At 46.3% G+C, this 15,955-nt stretch overlaps 3 protein-coding genes across 3 annotated transcripts; 1 reads left to right on the forward strand and 2 right to left on the reverse strand.

Moving 5' to 3' along the window:
• Positions 1-278: 278 nt before the first annotated feature.
• Positions 279-9,090, reverse strand: gba2 (glucosidase, beta (bile acid) 2). The gene is made up of 18 exons (XM_086105353.1): positions 8,857-9,090; positions 8,185-8,697; positions 6,371-6,462; positions 6,163-6,278; positions 5,833-6,051; positions 5,328-5,567; positions 5,144-5,246; positions 4,903-5,056; positions 4,174-4,299; positions 3,814-3,998; positions 3,639-3,743; positions 3,455-3,562; positions 3,001-3,152; positions 2,813-2,919; positions 2,215-2,357; positions 1,945-2,053; positions 1,280-1,478; positions 279-867 (listed from the first exon to the last, which is right to left on the reverse strand). The coding sequence occupies exons 2-18, from the start codon at positions 8,376-8,378 to the stop codon at positions 649-651; spliced, it is 2,571 nt and encodes an 856-aa protein (XP_085961479.1). The 5' UTR covers positions 8,379-8,697; positions 8,857-9,090; the 3' UTR covers positions 279-648.
• Positions 9,091-9,243: 153 nt separating this feature from the next.
• rgp1 (GP1 homolog, RAB6A GEF complex partner 1) lies at positions 9,244-12,689 on the forward strand. Its single transcript, XM_086105354.1, has 9 exons — positions 9,244-9,582; positions 9,713-9,828; positions 10,093-10,226; positions 10,310-10,393; positions 10,470-10,619; positions 10,839-10,985; positions 11,053-11,180; positions 11,381-11,558; positions 12,259-12,689. Exons 2-9 carry the CDS (start codon positions 9,713-9,715, stop codon positions 12,480-12,482), a joined length of 1,161 nt encoding a protein of 386 aa, XP_085961480.1. The 5' UTR covers positions 9,244-9,582; the 3' UTR covers positions 12,483-12,689.
• Positions 12,690-13,084: 395 nt separating this feature from the next.
• Positions 13,085-13,548, reverse strand: msmp1 (microseminoprotein, prostate associated 1). The gene is made up of 2 exons (XM_086105355.1): positions 13,362-13,548; positions 13,085-13,271 (listed from the first exon to the last, which is right to left on the reverse strand). The coding sequence occupies exons 1-2, from the start codon at positions 13,508-13,510 to the stop codon at positions 13,085-13,087; spliced, it is 336 nt and encodes a 111-aa protein (XP_085961481.1). The 5' UTR covers positions 13,511-13,548.
• Between the last annotated feature and the right edge of the window lie 2,407 nt (positions 13,549-15,955).

The following is a 15,955-nucleotide window of genomic DNA, read 5'->3' on the forward strand; positions in this document are numbered from 1 at the left end:
CACTTTTTTGTAAATTCTATATTTCGGTGGTGTTAATCTTCAAAGTGCGCATTGTGTTACAGTGGCTTACAAGATTAAAAACACTTCCTCGTTTTTTATTTTAAAAAAAGTATTTGTTTTTAAGGTGATCCTAGACGTCGGAGAACAACGGCTCCACTTTAAAAAAAAAATGATGAGCGCTTGCCGCCCTCTGCTGCATGCCTATTTGCATTACAGCAGCAAAAATCAATCAACCAATTGCGTGTGACCTGAAAGACACCAAAAAAGGATGAATACTGTACTTTTATACAGTGATTTTATTCAGGATGATTGTCATGAGTGCAGCTGTTCGAAAACAGCGCTTCGGCAACAATAATATGGTCTAACGTGCAACAAGGCACCAGATTCTGTATAAAAAAGAAAAAACATGTTTCATTGTATATTACTAAGGACAGAATTCAAATAACTATACACCAGTAATAAGACACTGATAAACAGTACTCAAATGATGTGTGCAAATTGACAAGGTGAAGTCACACAAGCTCTGATTTGACACAGCCCGGCGTTATAAAGAGAAGAAAAACGGAATTCAAGTAAGGCTACGATCTGCAAGCTGCAGACAAGCCTAACGGATCCAAGTTGGGATTCCAAAAGGGACCGCGGCAGAGCTCATTGACTTGCACCTCCTTCGCCCCTTGCGTGGCAGCCATCGCGCGAACGGTTCAGAGCCAGCTGCATGGCCCAGATGCTGAGCGGCCTCATGTACGCCAGCGAGCGGTAGATCCCTTTCTCGCAGTAGGCTTCGGGCGTTTGGAAGGCCATGCCAAGCCTTTCCCAAACGGTCCGGTAGCAACCCTCTGCCGTGCGCATACCTTCAGCCAACATACCCTGAGAAGGGGGGAAATAAATAAATAAAAATCATGCCACTACTAGCTTAACGCTAACCTATAACAGAAAAATTACATTCACATGCTAGTGGTTAGCAATGATTTGTAGCGGTTTTACAACCCGTTAAGCAATGAATATTAGAACATAAATTATGGTACAACACATAGACTGGTCGGATAACAATAGTTAGAGGTGTATATTCTTTGTCCTCCACAATATAAGATCAATTTTATCACAAGTGGGAGTAGTCGAAGTCTTCTTCACTTGTGCCTGCAGACTGCATCGTACGGTACTGCCTAGCAGCGGCCAGTGAGGGCACACCAAAAGGAGCGGGACACTGAACTGGATTGCGGCATTAAATCATAACTTACAAACAGTTTAATGTTATACTTAATTATGTTTTTACTTTTACCTCGTGGATCATAGTGGCGGCCAGTCCGTAAACCACGCCGATCCAAACCTCGTCAGACTGGACGCTGGAGCGGTCGGCTACGCCCTCGGGCCGCATGCCGTTGACGGCACCCATCTGACCACCGCCGAAGCTCATCACGTTCAAGTCAAAAACTGATTGGAGTGCGGCCCTGATGTTTTCCTTGGGAAAAACCTGGATGGTGAGAGGAAGTGTAATCATGAAATTGACACTTTTGATTTGATCATTTCCAACTTAGGATCTTCAAATATACCAAGAATATAATGTCCACTTCAAATTGTAGCTTTTGGTTCTGTCATGGCCACTTTGGGAAAAGGAAATGTTTTTCTATTTCTTATTTCCTAAATTTTAATTTAAAGTTTAACTTGGCCTAAAATTCCAAGCTCAACACTTAAACATTTTCGTTAGTATTTTCTACTAGATTACATTATTTATCAAGTTATGGACAGGCTAGCAATTCATTTTTAAGTTCCCAAAAAGGCTTTCCTGCATTCCAACGGAGCAAATAAATGAACCAATTCTGATTGAAGAAGTTATGTGACTACATGAGAAAAATGACATTTTCTACAACGACCACAATGAAAACACATGACGTTAGCTAAAAACGTTATGCCATAACATCTTGCAGTAAGTTAGTTGCCTGGAAGTCTCCTTCTCCGAGTCCAGAAGCTCTGAGGAACCATTGGCCAGCACACTGGTCGGACATGATACTGTTCGAAAGGTCTCTCCCACTGCTGTCGTAGTTGTAGTACTTGCCTAAATTATTTAGGGACAGATTACATCAAAGTTGCCCTTGTTTTAAGTACGATGAGTTCAAAGTGTTTGGGGATCAGGGTGTTATGAATGCAGGCATCCATCAGGGATCAATTCCTAGCCCCTGGGAATAGCCAGGGCTCACCGAATATATTGGGTCTTACCATTCCACAGTAGTTTATCAAAAGCGACGCTGCCTCTGTCTAAGATGTCTTTGTAGTGCCGTTGAGCCGCCTCGTTGTCGAGCAACGCGGCCATTTTGCACATGACACACAATGACGCCAGCCACAGCCCGCCACAGTACGCACTGCAACACAGAATGGGACACTGAGCGTACAGGGAAACCACGCAGGCGACAAAGATACAATCTTGAAATAAGAGATGTAACTTAGGTTACATTCGAGTGTCAGTCCAAGATGGAAAAGCCCCAATTTCCTGTTTTGACACAAGTCATGCTTTTCCTATCGCGATTTCCTTCCCTTCATCCCTCCTCCCAGCTGCCCAGAGCAGACACTGACTTAAAGGAAATGCAGTGTCCCCCCACCCCCATGTCCCCCTTACCGTATCTATCAGAGAACTGACTTTTCACAAGATGAAATGACGTAAATGGCTTGTGTAGATTAGATAGTGTTTGGATATAAAACATTTCATTCTCTTTTCGTTCATGTGTCAGTCAGTCTTACAATGAAATTTTACTGGGAGTGCGGATAAAAAAACAAAACAAAAAAAGCAGGTTAGGTCTCTTCGGAAGTCTCCTCTGACCTTGGTCCAGTTACTGTCCAGCCATCATAAGTCTGATCAGGAAAGCCAGAGTTTTCAATCAGGCCGTCTCCGTCCAAGTCAAACTTCAGCTCCGACTCCATCACTGCCTAGCAGAGCGAGCACTAATCAATCCACAGTCAAAAAAATAAATCAATCTGACAGTGCAAAGAAAGTAAGGTCAGCTCTACCTGGCAGATGGGCCACATGTCCTGCAGGTACTGCTTGTCCTGGGTGAGATGGTAGTCCCTGTAGACCTGCAGGACAAACTTGAGGTTCAAGTCCTTCCAGTAGGCCGTGTCGTGAATGAGATAGGCGTTCACCCTTTGCCACGGCTCATCGTCTACACAACAAGAGACATCAATGACTTCCCTGCATTCAACTGGTCCATAAAATGTCTCATTTCATGCCAAGACGTGAAAGTACTTGTGCCAAAACGTAAAAAGACGCTTGACGTCTGAAGTGAATCAATATTTAAGTACAGTTAATTTGCAGTGCTAATGTTGTCCTTCTAGGCTCGTGTATTTCAATGTTGGTCATGAAGGGGGTGCCTGGAGTGGCGAGACTTTTTTTTCAGAGCGTACTTGGTTCAAAACGTTTGAGAGCCACAAAGTGAAGTCATTCCAAAGCACTCGCTCCTTGTACCTGGATCCCCAATGTCGTGAGGCACCACATTTTTGGCCTTGACTGCAGCGCACTGGCCACTCATCAGATGCAGCCTCTCAGTTAAATCCTGCTGAACCACACTGCCAGCTAATAGGAGATTCAAGTTAGGGAATGGAGTGAAATATTACCACCTCTCACCCCACCCCCAAAATATTTATCATACCAATATCATATTGCACACTCAAGGCAAGTTTGGGCCACAGCATGATAAGTGCAAACGAAGCGTAGAAGTGCACGTCGTAGGTATTGTACATCCTGTACTCTTGACCTGAGAGACAAAAAGCGAGCATGACATACATACACACAGAGCGGCTGGAGCCCAATTACGTTCCGTCTACCTTCGAGGTAGGCAAAGCGGCCGTACTCTTTAACGACGGCCGGCTGAGCGGGCAGGCCGCCGTCTTGGCTGCGCACGCCGCCGCTGACGTCGGCGTCCTTCTGCAGTTCCGTCCACACCGTGCCACCGTCGGCCACAAAGTACAGCTCGTTGAACAAGGCCGACTTGTACCAGGAAGGGAGAGAACTACAGGTAGCATATAAATTGCAAATGTGTGTCGGCTTAATTTGCCGAGCGCATAGACATTGTGCAGAGCACTCGATCAGCAAGGGTGGGATGCGTCCGGTGAGACTACTTCAGTCGATTTTTTTTTCTTTACAAGGAAAAATTTGTATTTTGGAAGGGCATCGCTTTGAAGTACCTGTCCTGCAGTATGGCCGCTTGCCACTCCTCAATGTTCTTCTCCCACAGTTGGTAGTGCGTCAGGGCGTAGTGACTGAGTGAGGGCGACGCGTCCCCTTCGCTCCCGAAGAAACGAGTGTACCGCCTGGAAGCAGGACCAGCTGCCTTGTTTTTATTTCGGTAAACATACGTTAGTAGCGCTGGCTGACTGATGGATATTTCGCATCCATACCACACAGCCAATCTGAACCAAAGAACCCACTTTGAGGTTATTTTGTTGCTTAATGTTCCATGGATTTCGGACAAAGAGATGAGGTGGCTGAGAGGCTTCGTACATGCCTGTACCGTACCTTACACGCCACCGGCAATCATCCAAGGCGCGTGATTGGTTCCCTGCGCGACATCGACCAATGATAGCACGAGTGGATTGATCCCGTGAGCCGATTAGCTGCGCATCATCGCAGCCTCACCCAGCATTTTCCCTTATCTGGCATGCTCTATCCTAGTGTTTTTTTGTTGAAGAGAGAACTTTTTTGGATGGCTTAAGCTGCGCTCCAACCTCCCGCCGCCCGCTGAAGCAATGTGTCCCAGGTATGTGGGAGCAAGTAAGCCCGCACGTCCCTCCACAGAGATGGCACAATCAACGGGGACACATTGCATTCGTTTGACCCAACAGTTCGGGTGAAATGGACAACCCAAAAAGTTGGGTCGGTCCCTTTTTGAGCCACTTTGCATTTGCCGTCTTTACCTGTGGTGCTGCCTCTCGCGAGACCCAAAGGTGATTTTGGGCATGTCCCACGCCAGACAGAACTCCAGGGTGCTCCGGCCCTGCGGCAACACGGAGCAGCCAACGGCCAGCGCTGCTGCCACCTCATCTCCTTTGGGCGTCGGCGGGCTGGAGCCTGCGGGGTCGGACGGAGAGGACGCACCTTTGAGTTGCTGATCCTCCACCTAAAGAGTGTTCCTCTCACTCGTTTAGTGATGCTGACCCGTGGGGGAGTCCAAGCGTCCATCGGCGATGAGGTCACCCCACAAGTGGCCGCAGGTGCCCTTTGGACTGAATGCAGTCTGATGGCTGATGTCCCGGTTCGTCTTCAATCAATCAATCAATCAATCAATCACGCTGTCATGGAATTCCCATGAGCAAAAATCAATTTCAGAGGAATATTGAACCTGCTCTCGAGCTGCGATGCATAAAGTATAAGGGTTGACGGTTGTGGAATGATGCAGCAACACTCCAGACACGGCCTCTCCCTGCTTTTCGAGATGAAATGGTTCATTCCAGTGGCCCCCACTTTTGTCATCCTTGTGCCCGGACCCGTTGAGCATTGTGAACATGATGGTGACATCCAGAGCGTAGTCATTCTTGTTCTCCACGTCCCAAATGAACACCGCCACTGGCAAACAGGAGTCCTGCCAGAAAGGAGACGCCGCTTGTCCAAATCTATTTTCTTTTTTTCCAATGGATGCTGCTTTTGTATTTTCTTTCTAAATGAGTGTTTTTAAATGCAAATTTATTGGGCACCCCTGGTGTACAGAGTGAACATTGATTTGAAGAAACTTGTCAATATGGATCTAAATTTGTCAGAAAAAAGAAAATCGCAATTCTCTCTTTTGCGAAACAGGTTCGGCCCTACAAAGCACGGCCACCGTGTCGTTCAAGTGGGTCACTGCTTACCTGGTAGTCGTGAGGAATGACGGGCGAAACCTGTCTGCACGTGAGCGTGACGTTTTGCCCCGGGAGTTGGTAGACGGTCCAGGCCCGGGGGTAAAGGGCGTGATAGAAGGCGTACTCGCCGCAGTAGCCCCAGTTCCAGCCTTGCAGCGTGGGAGGGCGCTCCACCGAGAGCACCTGTTGGTAAACCGTTTGTCCCCCGCGACGCAAGCACACAGTAAACTGAAAAAAGACAAACCACAGCGTTTAGAGAGAAGTCGCCGTTTGGGTTCATTATTCGGCGTCTCTTGTGGCTCTCTCGTTTGGTGGACGCCACCAGGATCCACTGTATACCTGGTTTGCCGCGACAGTCTTGTAATGGTACATCCCAGGCGTCAACTGCCATCGACAGAACTCACCCCTCCACCCTCGGGTGATAGTACCTCCTCCGATACCGCCCAGCGGGGCACCTGCCGAATGCGGAAGCGACTCGATTGGAGTGGATGCATCTCAGAGAGAAAGGCATGAAAGAAACGTGACGAAAGAGAGCGCGTGAACCCACCATAAATCTGTCGCAAGGGCTGTGCACGAAACATGTCGATGAAAGGTGCCTTCCTTTCCACCTGGGTCTTTTTGTACCACCATTTTAGATACCTGGATGAGCACATACAGTATTTTACATGACAAAAATCTGACAGCACACCACCAACAACTATATGCAGCACACCTCCCTCACCCTCGCACTGATTTTTGTTGCGAAACCGACCGGGAGCGAACAATTCATTCAAGTCAACATCGCAATGCACAATTGGGGGAAAAACAATTACTCATTTCACACAAAGTCTCAGTTTGGCAGATGGTGAGCAATTCTTCAAGCAGTTCACTGCTTCTCCCGGTTAAAATTCAGTGTCAAACTAAACATCAATCAAAGAGAATTACGTCTCGTGTATTTATAAAGTGATAAAATCTCGGAGGAAATGGCTTTGGAGAGAGAAGTCTGGGCTTCCCTGCTGAAGCTGCTGCCTCCGCAACCCGACCCCAGATAAGCAGTGGACAATGGACGATGGACGGCCCTCACATGTGGGAAAAGACATCCTCTTATTGAACTCCACGAGAACAGTAAGAGAGTCGGTGGCTACAAGGTTCATCAGAGATGCCCAAACACGTGATCCTGACTTGTAATCAATTACGCTGCAAGTGACTGCCAGAGAACACAATAACGGCCCATCCATCCACAAAACGAGATCAGATGAAACGCGAGGCCGTGGCGGGTTACGTCGCTTGTTATTCCGCAGGGTCAGCCGGGGACAGCGACAATGATTGTCATCCCGATCAGGATCTAGGACGGCAAGCCACAAACGCGGACCCGAATCCAACCTCAGCGCTAACATGGAGGAAAACAGGTTGCACTTCAGCTTACACATTTAGCGGCTAAATCCTTCAGCTATATTGCATTTTTTAAGGTACGTTTTTAGGATATAGAGGCAAGTACAAATGAAAGATTTGTAATAATGCGGCTTCTCCTGTTGTGCATGCCCCTGCCGCCAGGCGGCGGTACTCTACACATAGTACAAATATATGTGAGACGGTCACAACTGAGGATGCTTCAGTAATGTCAGTCGTTCTTTGCAGAGGATAAAGAATATAGGATGCGTTTATGTCTTTTCGTGATAAGTGGCCAAATTATCCGGCCTGATGTTGGTCGGTTGTGATTTCCCTTGGCCAAAGTGTAGAAAGTCTCCCTCTTCAAACAACCCGGCCGCCGGTGCAATGATTAACAACTGTTGCCATGGCGACAAACGCCACCACACCCTGTGGACAAGGGAGTGTTGTCCTCCAGATTGCAAAAGAAACACAGCATGCAGTTGGGCCAGCTCGGAAGCAGGATCCTGTTTGTGACAATTACATTATGTATGACCACATCCCAATCGCGTAACTGAAGAAGTCAGGGGGAACATCTTTCAGCCCGGTAATCGAGCCCAGGCCACAGAAACCTCCACATACTGCTGAGGATGATCTTCTTTCATTTAAGACATTTTTAGTGGCTTCCGTAGTTCAAAGCGCATCATCACTGACCTCCACTAACAACAAAGAGGAGCTAGTTTACAAAATCACAGTCAGTGGTGCCAACTTTGCTACTTTTCCCACCCCTGTCGTGATCATTTTTCAAAAGATAGCCCTGACAATTTTATGCCCGCCAAGAAACAGTAAAAACACAGGGAATTATTTCATTTTTTGTTTTCCATTTCAATGACTCAGTTACTGGTTTAGAAATACCTCAAAATGCTTCTGTAAACAGTGAACCAATAACGTGGTAATCGATTAGTAATCAATTAATCACTTAATTGTTGCACCTCTAATGATGAATAAAATCACCTGATCCCAAGTCCAATGTGCTCCACCATATTAGCCAGGGACACATCCTTTGCTTGAAAAGGTTTCCTCTTCTCCTTGAACTCATGGGCCAAACAGATACGCCAGCCGGCCGTGGGCACCCCATGTCCCATTTCTTTAGGCAGGTACTTGCTCATGAGCTCCGCAGTGGATCTCTCCCCCCAGTCTTCAGTCATCTTGGTACTTGCTGTTATTGTTGTTGTTGTCGTGAGTTCGAGCAGTGAGGGGAGTGTGACTACAAAACGAAGCTGCCACCACCCTTTGTCAACACGGTGTGTTTATCATAGAATTGGCGTGATCACTCTGACACACCAACCGGTTTCCACTCGTTTCTGGGCGAGGGGGCGAAAAGCCGATAACGAAGCCTTTATGTTGGAGTGCCCAGTGCCGTTATAGGGATATTAAAATCCACATGAGAGGCCGGGCTTCTTTGTGCAGCCTCGATGCCAGATCTTCGCCTGCGGGATGGGGGAACTCGACATGTATCGGTGACCCCTGGAATGGTGTGAAAAGCGCCATTACAATCCTTGTGTCGGTCTGCATTGACTAGGACTAGAATAAAAACAGCCATTAATTGGCACGGAAGAGCAGCAACCCGGAGTTTATTTTTTCCCCATCAACAATGTGCACAATACAAATGGAAAGCGCACGTACCTTGAAGTAGAACAGAGAGCTTTCAGGGCAGAGGATAACTCGATTAAGTGAGCAGGAAGCCTCAACCTTGTCTGACAACAATCAAGAAGCCCAGACCACCAACGGACGACTAAACCATATTTGAGTACAACTGCGGGGCGGAAGAGCTTTTAGCCATACTGGTTATCATAGTCTGTCAGCGACTGGCACTATCAGAAGCATGGACATATACGTTACAGAGACTTTCTTCCACCAATCAAGTGTCAAAAAGCTTTTAATGACGCGAGGGTAAAAATGAACAAATACATAATATGCCCACACCCCTAAAGTTAAGATAGCAACAAGCCGCCTGTAACGTGTGTTGGCTGTGCCACGTGATCTTTTATTTTTTTATTTTTTTGAGGTGGCCAACCAAAAAGCGGCGCTGTTATTCTATCAATGTTTTTGTTCCCCAAATTGTAAAACATGGAATTGGTTTACTGGCGCAACGTCTGATAAAATCGTACTGTTAACAAGTAATACAACATATTGTGTTTTTGTACTTTCATCCATTGAAAGTTTGTTTTTCCATGGTTAGATTTTGGTCGTCCTTACGGACACACTTTGTTTACCTACTGCGACTAGATACATTTTGCTAGGTGCGGATGAAAAATCTATGACAATGTATTAAAACAGCATTCCGTTTGCTTTGTAACTCGGACAAGAAAAGAACCGATACTATCTGGACGCAGACTTCCTGGGAAGAAGGTGTGTGTTCAAATTACGAGGCCAAAACATTAGCTTGGTTTAGCATACTAGCTTACGTCCGTGCAGTCGCTACATTGTACGCTGCAGATTATATTATTCGGTTTATAAATTGTCGTGTTCCCACATGCAGATGATCGAAGTGGTGGCTTCCATGGCTCGGGGTCCCGTGTTTCTGGCCGGGGAGCTAATGGAGTGTCTCATCACTTTCAGAAACCCCATGTCCCACGTTTCTACCTCCGCGAGCAGGTAAAGCAGGGACTTTAGTAGCATGCAGTGGCCCAAAAATCACAAGCACGGAGCTACAGTACATTTACAACCTAAAGTCTCATCATGTGTGTGTTGCCATGGCACTCTAATCAGCACAGAGCCTCCAAAGTGCTAGCCCATGTAACTTAAACTTTATTAGTAATGGGACTGTCTATTTTACACACTAAAAGGTCTGACGGTGCACATACCAAGTACACAGACCGCCTCTAATTTTTAAATTGGTTTTATTGTTCTGTGCCCCAGTGAGATTTTGGCGTGGGCCAGCGCCCAGATCCACTGCCAGTTTCACACCAGTGAGAGCCGAGTTAGTCTGCCAAGCCGGGACAACAAGCAGGATGTCCAGGCTGACAGCGACACCGTCCTCATTCCAAGCAGAGGTCAGTTAGTGACAAGGCAAAAGGCATCGTATGGTTTCCTGCGTGTGCTGAAATCTTACTTGACATCTTTCCGTCTTCACCAGGAGAGCGAGGCCAGTGTGTTCTGGACACACCACCCAAAATCCTGTTCTGTGACCTGTGTCTGGATCCAGGAGAGAGCAAAACCTGTGTGTCAATGTGCGATTGAAAATGGCAACACTGTCACAAATTTTTAAAATGATGTGCTGTTCTTTTGTATCGCAGATTCGTACGGCGAGGTCGTACCCGTTGACGGTCCTCCAAGTTTCCGCGGCCAGGCCGTGAAATATGTCTACAAATTAACCATCGGGTGTCAGAGGGTCAACTCACCCATCAAACTGCTTAGAGTTCCCTTTCGAGTCCTGGTTCTCCAAGGTGAGACCCTTTTTTTCCCATGTTTGAAAAGTGGATGGCAGGCCGCAAATGGCCCCCGGGCCGTAGCTTGGATTTAGTGTATGTAAACCTCTGGTTTGAACTGCTATTACTGCAGGTAGCTTAGTAGGGGACCTTCTCTTCCTCTTCTTGCTCTGAATGAACACGTTCAAATGTTGTACCTTCGGGTAACTGCTGTTGATGCTGTGATCATCTCTCCAGGCATGCCAGAAGCCTCATTCACGCAGGATGAGGAAGTGTCACCCTCAAACCCGTTCCTGGAGGAGGAGGAGGCGAGCCGGAGGGATGCGCGACCTTTGGAGAGAGCGCTGGACATGCTTATGGTCTCCACGTCCAGACGCTGCCCTCGTGAGTTGTGCTGGTTGTTGTCCGGATGAAGTCATGCGTGTTCACGTCGAAATTTGACCTCCTCCAGACATGTTCAACATCACCAACGTGCGGGGGAAAGTGGCAAAGTTCTGCATCTTCAAGACTATGTACAGACTCGGAGAGGACATCATCGGCACGTTCAATTTCTCAGAGGGAGACATTCCGTGCTTGCAGGTACTTTGTAAAAAGATTGTTGGTGTAAATATGTGACAGTGGGGGCCCTAATCAATCAACGCCCGTGGACAATTGAGAGATTGAATTTCTTTCGGAAATGAACAAACTTTGAAATTCATTAGGGGGATCAAATAATTGTTTGTAGCACTGTCACAGAACAATCTGTTTGTTTCACTTTGTTTTGTTTTGTTTTTTGCAAGTATTCGGTGAGCCTCCAGAGCGAAGAGGAGATTCAGCAGGAGTACCAGCGTCGTCCCGGTCAGCCTCTCAGTGTGGCGGGACACGGACGGCATCTGGAATCGTGCCTGCACACGGCGTCCAGCCATTTCTCCCTCCCCGTGCCCCTCAACGTCACGCCGGGCTTTGCCACAAACGTCGGTCAGTGGACAACATCAATGCGTGTTTCCTTTGTTCTTACTATTTTTCAACTGGCAGTCAAAAATCAAAGATCAAAAAAATGACCGATTACATTGTTTTCTCTGTTTTAGTTAACTTACAAAATAATTTTTGGACAATTCATTTTTGGCAAAGATCACAAACATTTTTTCGAGGAAGCTCTTCAAATGACTTCAACATGTTTCCATGACACCAAAATGCTACAAAATGGCGGCAAAGCTCTTTTTTTTTTTTGTCCGAATGAAACCAAAATGCCACAAGAGGGTGGCAAAGTCCACTCTTTGTCCAAATAAAAGTCCTCAACTCACTTCAACATAATTCCGTGGTCCACCGTGGTGCCAAAGCCTCATTTTTGTCTAAACGCAACTCCTCAAACTTACTTCAGCATATTTCCCGGACACCTTTCCCCCATCTTTTGGCATCTTGCTACCAAGGAATGATAATGTTATGTGAATTGAGGAATTTCGTATAGACAAAAGTAGTGCTTTACCACCGTCTTGTGGCATTTACAGGTAATTATTAACATTTGCGGAGTGGGGGGTCTTAAATTACTCCTAGATTGTTGCTTTTTTCAGGGGTCACTTTTTTTGGGGGTGGGGGGGGATTTTCAACTGCCAATTGAAAACGGAAAGAACATCCAGACTGCCATTATGTTCCCACTTAACAAAAGGCAACATTCCAGTGACCTTGAGGTGGCGCCTGCACTTTGAATTCGTCACTGCTCGGGAGCCCGCCGAGCCTCCCGTCGTCTGCCAGAATGAATCAAAGGCGACGGTGTGGGCCGGTGCCGAGAACGTCGAAGTCGACACATTCAGTTGGGACTTGCCCATCAAGATCCTGCCCACCAACCCAGCCTTGGCATCCTACGAGTCGCAGTTCACGGGGACCAACAGCATCAACATTTGACCGTGAAGGGAAAACATGCCCCTCAAAGCTTCAACACGCGCCATTTGGTGTCAGATGAACCCTTTTTTTTTTTATTGTTGAAATTCCAGTTTCACACCACAGACATGTACATTTTACGTGAAGACATCCAAGTTAAAAATGGGATGGAAATTGAACATGGCTTCAAATCCCTGTATTTTGGAACACAATACATTTCTTGACATTTTAGCTTGGTGGGCAATTTTCATTTATGACAAATGATACTTTTTTTTTTTGTTCATCAATCTCCGTCATCAGCAAAATAATGGCTGGTACACTCAAGCTGTATGGAAAAACCCCCAAAGGAAATTATATTTATCTGTTCTGTACCCGCCCCCTTCAAAATATTTTCTTTTGGGGGTGTATTGCGTTTTCAATAAGGAATATAGCACTCTATAATATTGTACTTGGAAAAAAATGCACTCTTCTCCAAATAGAAGGTTCAGCATGCTTGCTTGAAGCGTTTACTTGGAAAAAAAAAAAGATTGTAATTCTGACGCATAAAACAAAAGACAATGAATATACGTATATACACATTTAAAAAAAAAAGAAAGTTGAACCAAAGCATAACTTTTGGTTTCACTTTAACGCCTGCGTGTCAAGCCTGCAAGCTGATTGTGTATCTGAAGCGACCCGTGGCTGGGGTCCGTCATGCGCTCCCCTGGAACGCATGGCAGGCGCGTGTCCGCAGTGAGGACAAGGAATGCCTTGCAGCTCACCGGCTCCACTCGCACCTCGCACCAAGCAGGGAAATCCACCGGCCGTTGTACCCTGGAGAGCATTTATTTCTTTAAAATGTTGGGTTCAAGAAGACTAATGTCAGACGCCCAAAAAAACATTTTCGAGCCATTTGGTACTCACATTTCACAGCATCCGACCCCCGCCGGCTGCAGACAGGTGCACTGCATGCAGGTGTCATCCAGCCAAGTATCGCCCAGCGCGTAGTGACGCCCCTCAAACACACACAGCGCTGAGAAGAAGACAGCAGTGAAATCCCCAATAAGAAACATTCATCCAAAGCAGGGATTCTCACACCAAGGTATGCAGCCGAAAGAATCCCTGGATTTAATACAAATAAATGTCAATTTCCCATTTAAAACACGAAATGTAATCAAAGTGAATGAATGCAGCCTGCGTGGACGAAGCCTGCTTAAAAATGATTTTGAATCCAATAGTACCTTTAACATTTAATCCCAAAACGTAAAAATACATTTGCAAAAAACTGATCACTTAGAATTGGTCCAGTTTTTTTTTTTTTAGTGTCGTATTATCACCTCTGGAGTTGAAGTGGCAAAGCATTGGGGCCGCTGCGCCGCCGCTGGTCCAGGACAGAAGAAACGCCGCGACCCGGAGTACCCACTTCAATGCATTAAGCTCCATCGCCCTGCACTTTTGCCTCCTCCATTTCCTCCCATTTATATGTTCAGATGTGGTGTTGACCAGGGTGAGGGGGTGTGGCGACACACCTCACTGGCGGCCATGGCAGCGAGTGGGGGGAAAAAAAATGAAGGAAGAAAGGCAATGGAGAGGCCTGGGAATGCTTTAGGCAACACAAGGTAAGCAGCTTTTTTTATGCAGTGCATTTCATACACAAGATGCTTCACATAATAAAAACAAACAAACATTTAAAAGCATTTACATACACAGTACGATCAAAAGTAGGTTACGAAAATCACTAACATTGTCAAGTATAACATTTTTTTGAAAGCAGTTGTTTTACAAATGCTTTGAATGACCTTAATCGTAGGTATGAGGAAGGGGGGGGGGAGCATAGTTTTTAACAGGATTTAAAAACATTTACACTTTGGGCTGACTTAACTTGTGTTCATCTTATTTGTGTGCAGCATAACAGCTGAATGCTTCTGAACCATGTTTGTTTGGAACTCTGCATTCAACTCATTGACCCGAGTCTGCGAGTCCAATACTTGGTTTATATTCAGCCGAAGCCCTACAAATTCCCACACTAATGAAAATACCAAATTCATAGAGCAGGCGTTTCTGCAAAGACAGGGAAAATCTTCCCCGAGGTGCTGCACTGGAACTCATCATCCATGGAAGTTTGACTCAGCAGAATAATCTTTGCCTCATTTTAGCTTTCTGAGCTCCTCCGCCCCAACGCAACTGCCCAGTGCTTCAGGTCTGCGGACCAGACCCAATGAGAGGTACTGAGAACTAAGCGGCGGCTCAGAGGGGATCGAGCCTTCTTCGTTGCCAGACCCTCTCTTTGGAATGAATGTTCGGCGAGCGCCCTCGCTTATTCAATAGGCTTTTGACTCAGCATGAGACTTGATTTTGATAGTTTTATTATAAAGCGCGGGCTTCATGCTGACAGTGAGAGCTATTTGGATGGCAAGTGTTCCTCCATAAGTTCCGGCAGAGCTGGTCTAACCCCCACGAAGATGAGATCACTCCCTTTAATGGAAGGAGTTGAGGTCATTGTTGATGAAAGGCAAGGGGGCCGGGGGGGGGGGGCGGGGGACACCCAGGGGGCCCACCCAGAGTCTTCCCGCAGAACTTTTGTTTTATATCATCAAATGAAAAACAACACACGCAGCAGTAGTAAAGTCACAATGACTACATGTCTTAATTTTTGTTTTCTTCCTTTCTTGCTTCATTTTGTGTGCCTTCCATCCTCCCTCCCTTCCTTCCATGCATCCATCGTTCTTTACTTTCATACAGCCTTGTGTCCTCCTTCCCTGACTTACTTGTATACCATTTTCAGTGCGTCTTTCCACATCCTCTTCCTACTTTCCGTCCTTCCTGCCATCCGCCATTCCCCCCTTTCATAGCATCCTAGTTGCTTTCCCCCGTCCTTCCGTTTGTCCTTCATCCATCCTTCTTCTCACACCTCCTTTCTTCCATTATTCCTTCCTTCATTTGCCCTTCCTTCTCCTGCCTTTCCTCCATTGTTTCATCCATCCTTGTTTCCTTACCTTCATTCTTCCATCCTACCTTTGTTCCCGCCCTCCTCCCTTTCTTCCATCATTACCACCGTTCATACCATCCTTGATTGGTATTCATACAGTTTTCCTTCCAATGGTCCTCCTTTTGCACTTCATTCTTCCTTAATGATCCCTCCCTCCCTTTTCTTCTTCATTTCATCCATTTTCCCTTTTACATTATCCTTGTTTCCTTCCCTCCATCCTTTCTTTAACTTTAACTCTCTTTGTTCACCTTCCTTCCTGCCCTCTTCCTGGGTTCCTTCAAGCCTTTCTTTCCTCCTCTAGCCTTTCATACTGAACTCTACATGGACTATGATTAAGTTGTTGATGCACTGCAGTTGCTTTATGACCATGAGCGGTACCTGAATGGAGATTCAATTAACATCTGCTATCGATCTGCTAACTCAAGCCCAGTGTGCACATACGGATTCCACGACTTGAGACGACTTTGAATCTTATGGATAAGATGGATGGACGTTGTCTTAAATGTCCCTTTGCTCAGTGACTCTTTCA

The sequence above is a fragment of the Hippocampus guttulatus genome, chromosome 2 (genome assembly GCF_054856545.1).
Source record: "Hippocampus guttulatus isolate MCC_2025c chromosome 2, RoL_Hgut_1.0, whole genome shotgun sequence".
Classification (NCBI taxonomy): Eukaryota; Metazoa; Chordata; class Actinopteri; order Syngnathiformes; family Syngnathidae; genus Hippocampus; species Hippocampus guttulatus.

Bases quoted from the DNA above. Each gene is read 5' to 3' on its own strand.
- gba2 (XM_086105353.1), bottom strand. From the start codon at position 8,378: ATGACTGAAGACTGGGGGGAGAGATCCACTGCGGAGCTCATGAGCAAG. The intron at 6,052-6,162 runs GTATACAGTGGA...GTCTTTTTTCAG, and splicing joins AGACTGTCGCGGCAAACCAG to TTTACTGTGTGCTTGCGTCG. The intron at 5,247-5,327 runs GTTCAATATTCC...GATTGATTGAAG, and splicing joins GCATCGCAGCTCGAGAGCAG to ACGAACCGGGACATCAGCCA.
- rgp1 (XM_086105354.1), top strand. From the start codon at position 9,713: ATGATCGAAGTGGTGGCTTCCATGGCTCGGGGTCCCGTGTTTCTGGCC. The intron at 10,986-11,052 runs GTGAGTTGTGCT...GACCTCCTCCAG, and splicing joins CACGTCCAGACGCTGCCCTC to ACATGTTCAACATCACCAAC. The intron at 11,559-12,258 runs GTCAGTGGACAA...GCAACATTCCAG, and splicing joins GGGCTTTGCCACAAACGTCG to TGACCTTGAGGTGGCGCCTG.
- msmp1 (XM_086105355.1), bottom strand. From the start codon at position 13,510: ATGTTTCTTATTGGGGATTTCACTGCTGTCTTCTTCTCAGCGCTGTGT. The intron at 13,272-13,361 runs GTGAGTACCAAA...AATGCTCTCCAG, and splicing joins GGGGTCGGATGCTGTGAAAT to GGTACAACGGCCGGTGGATT.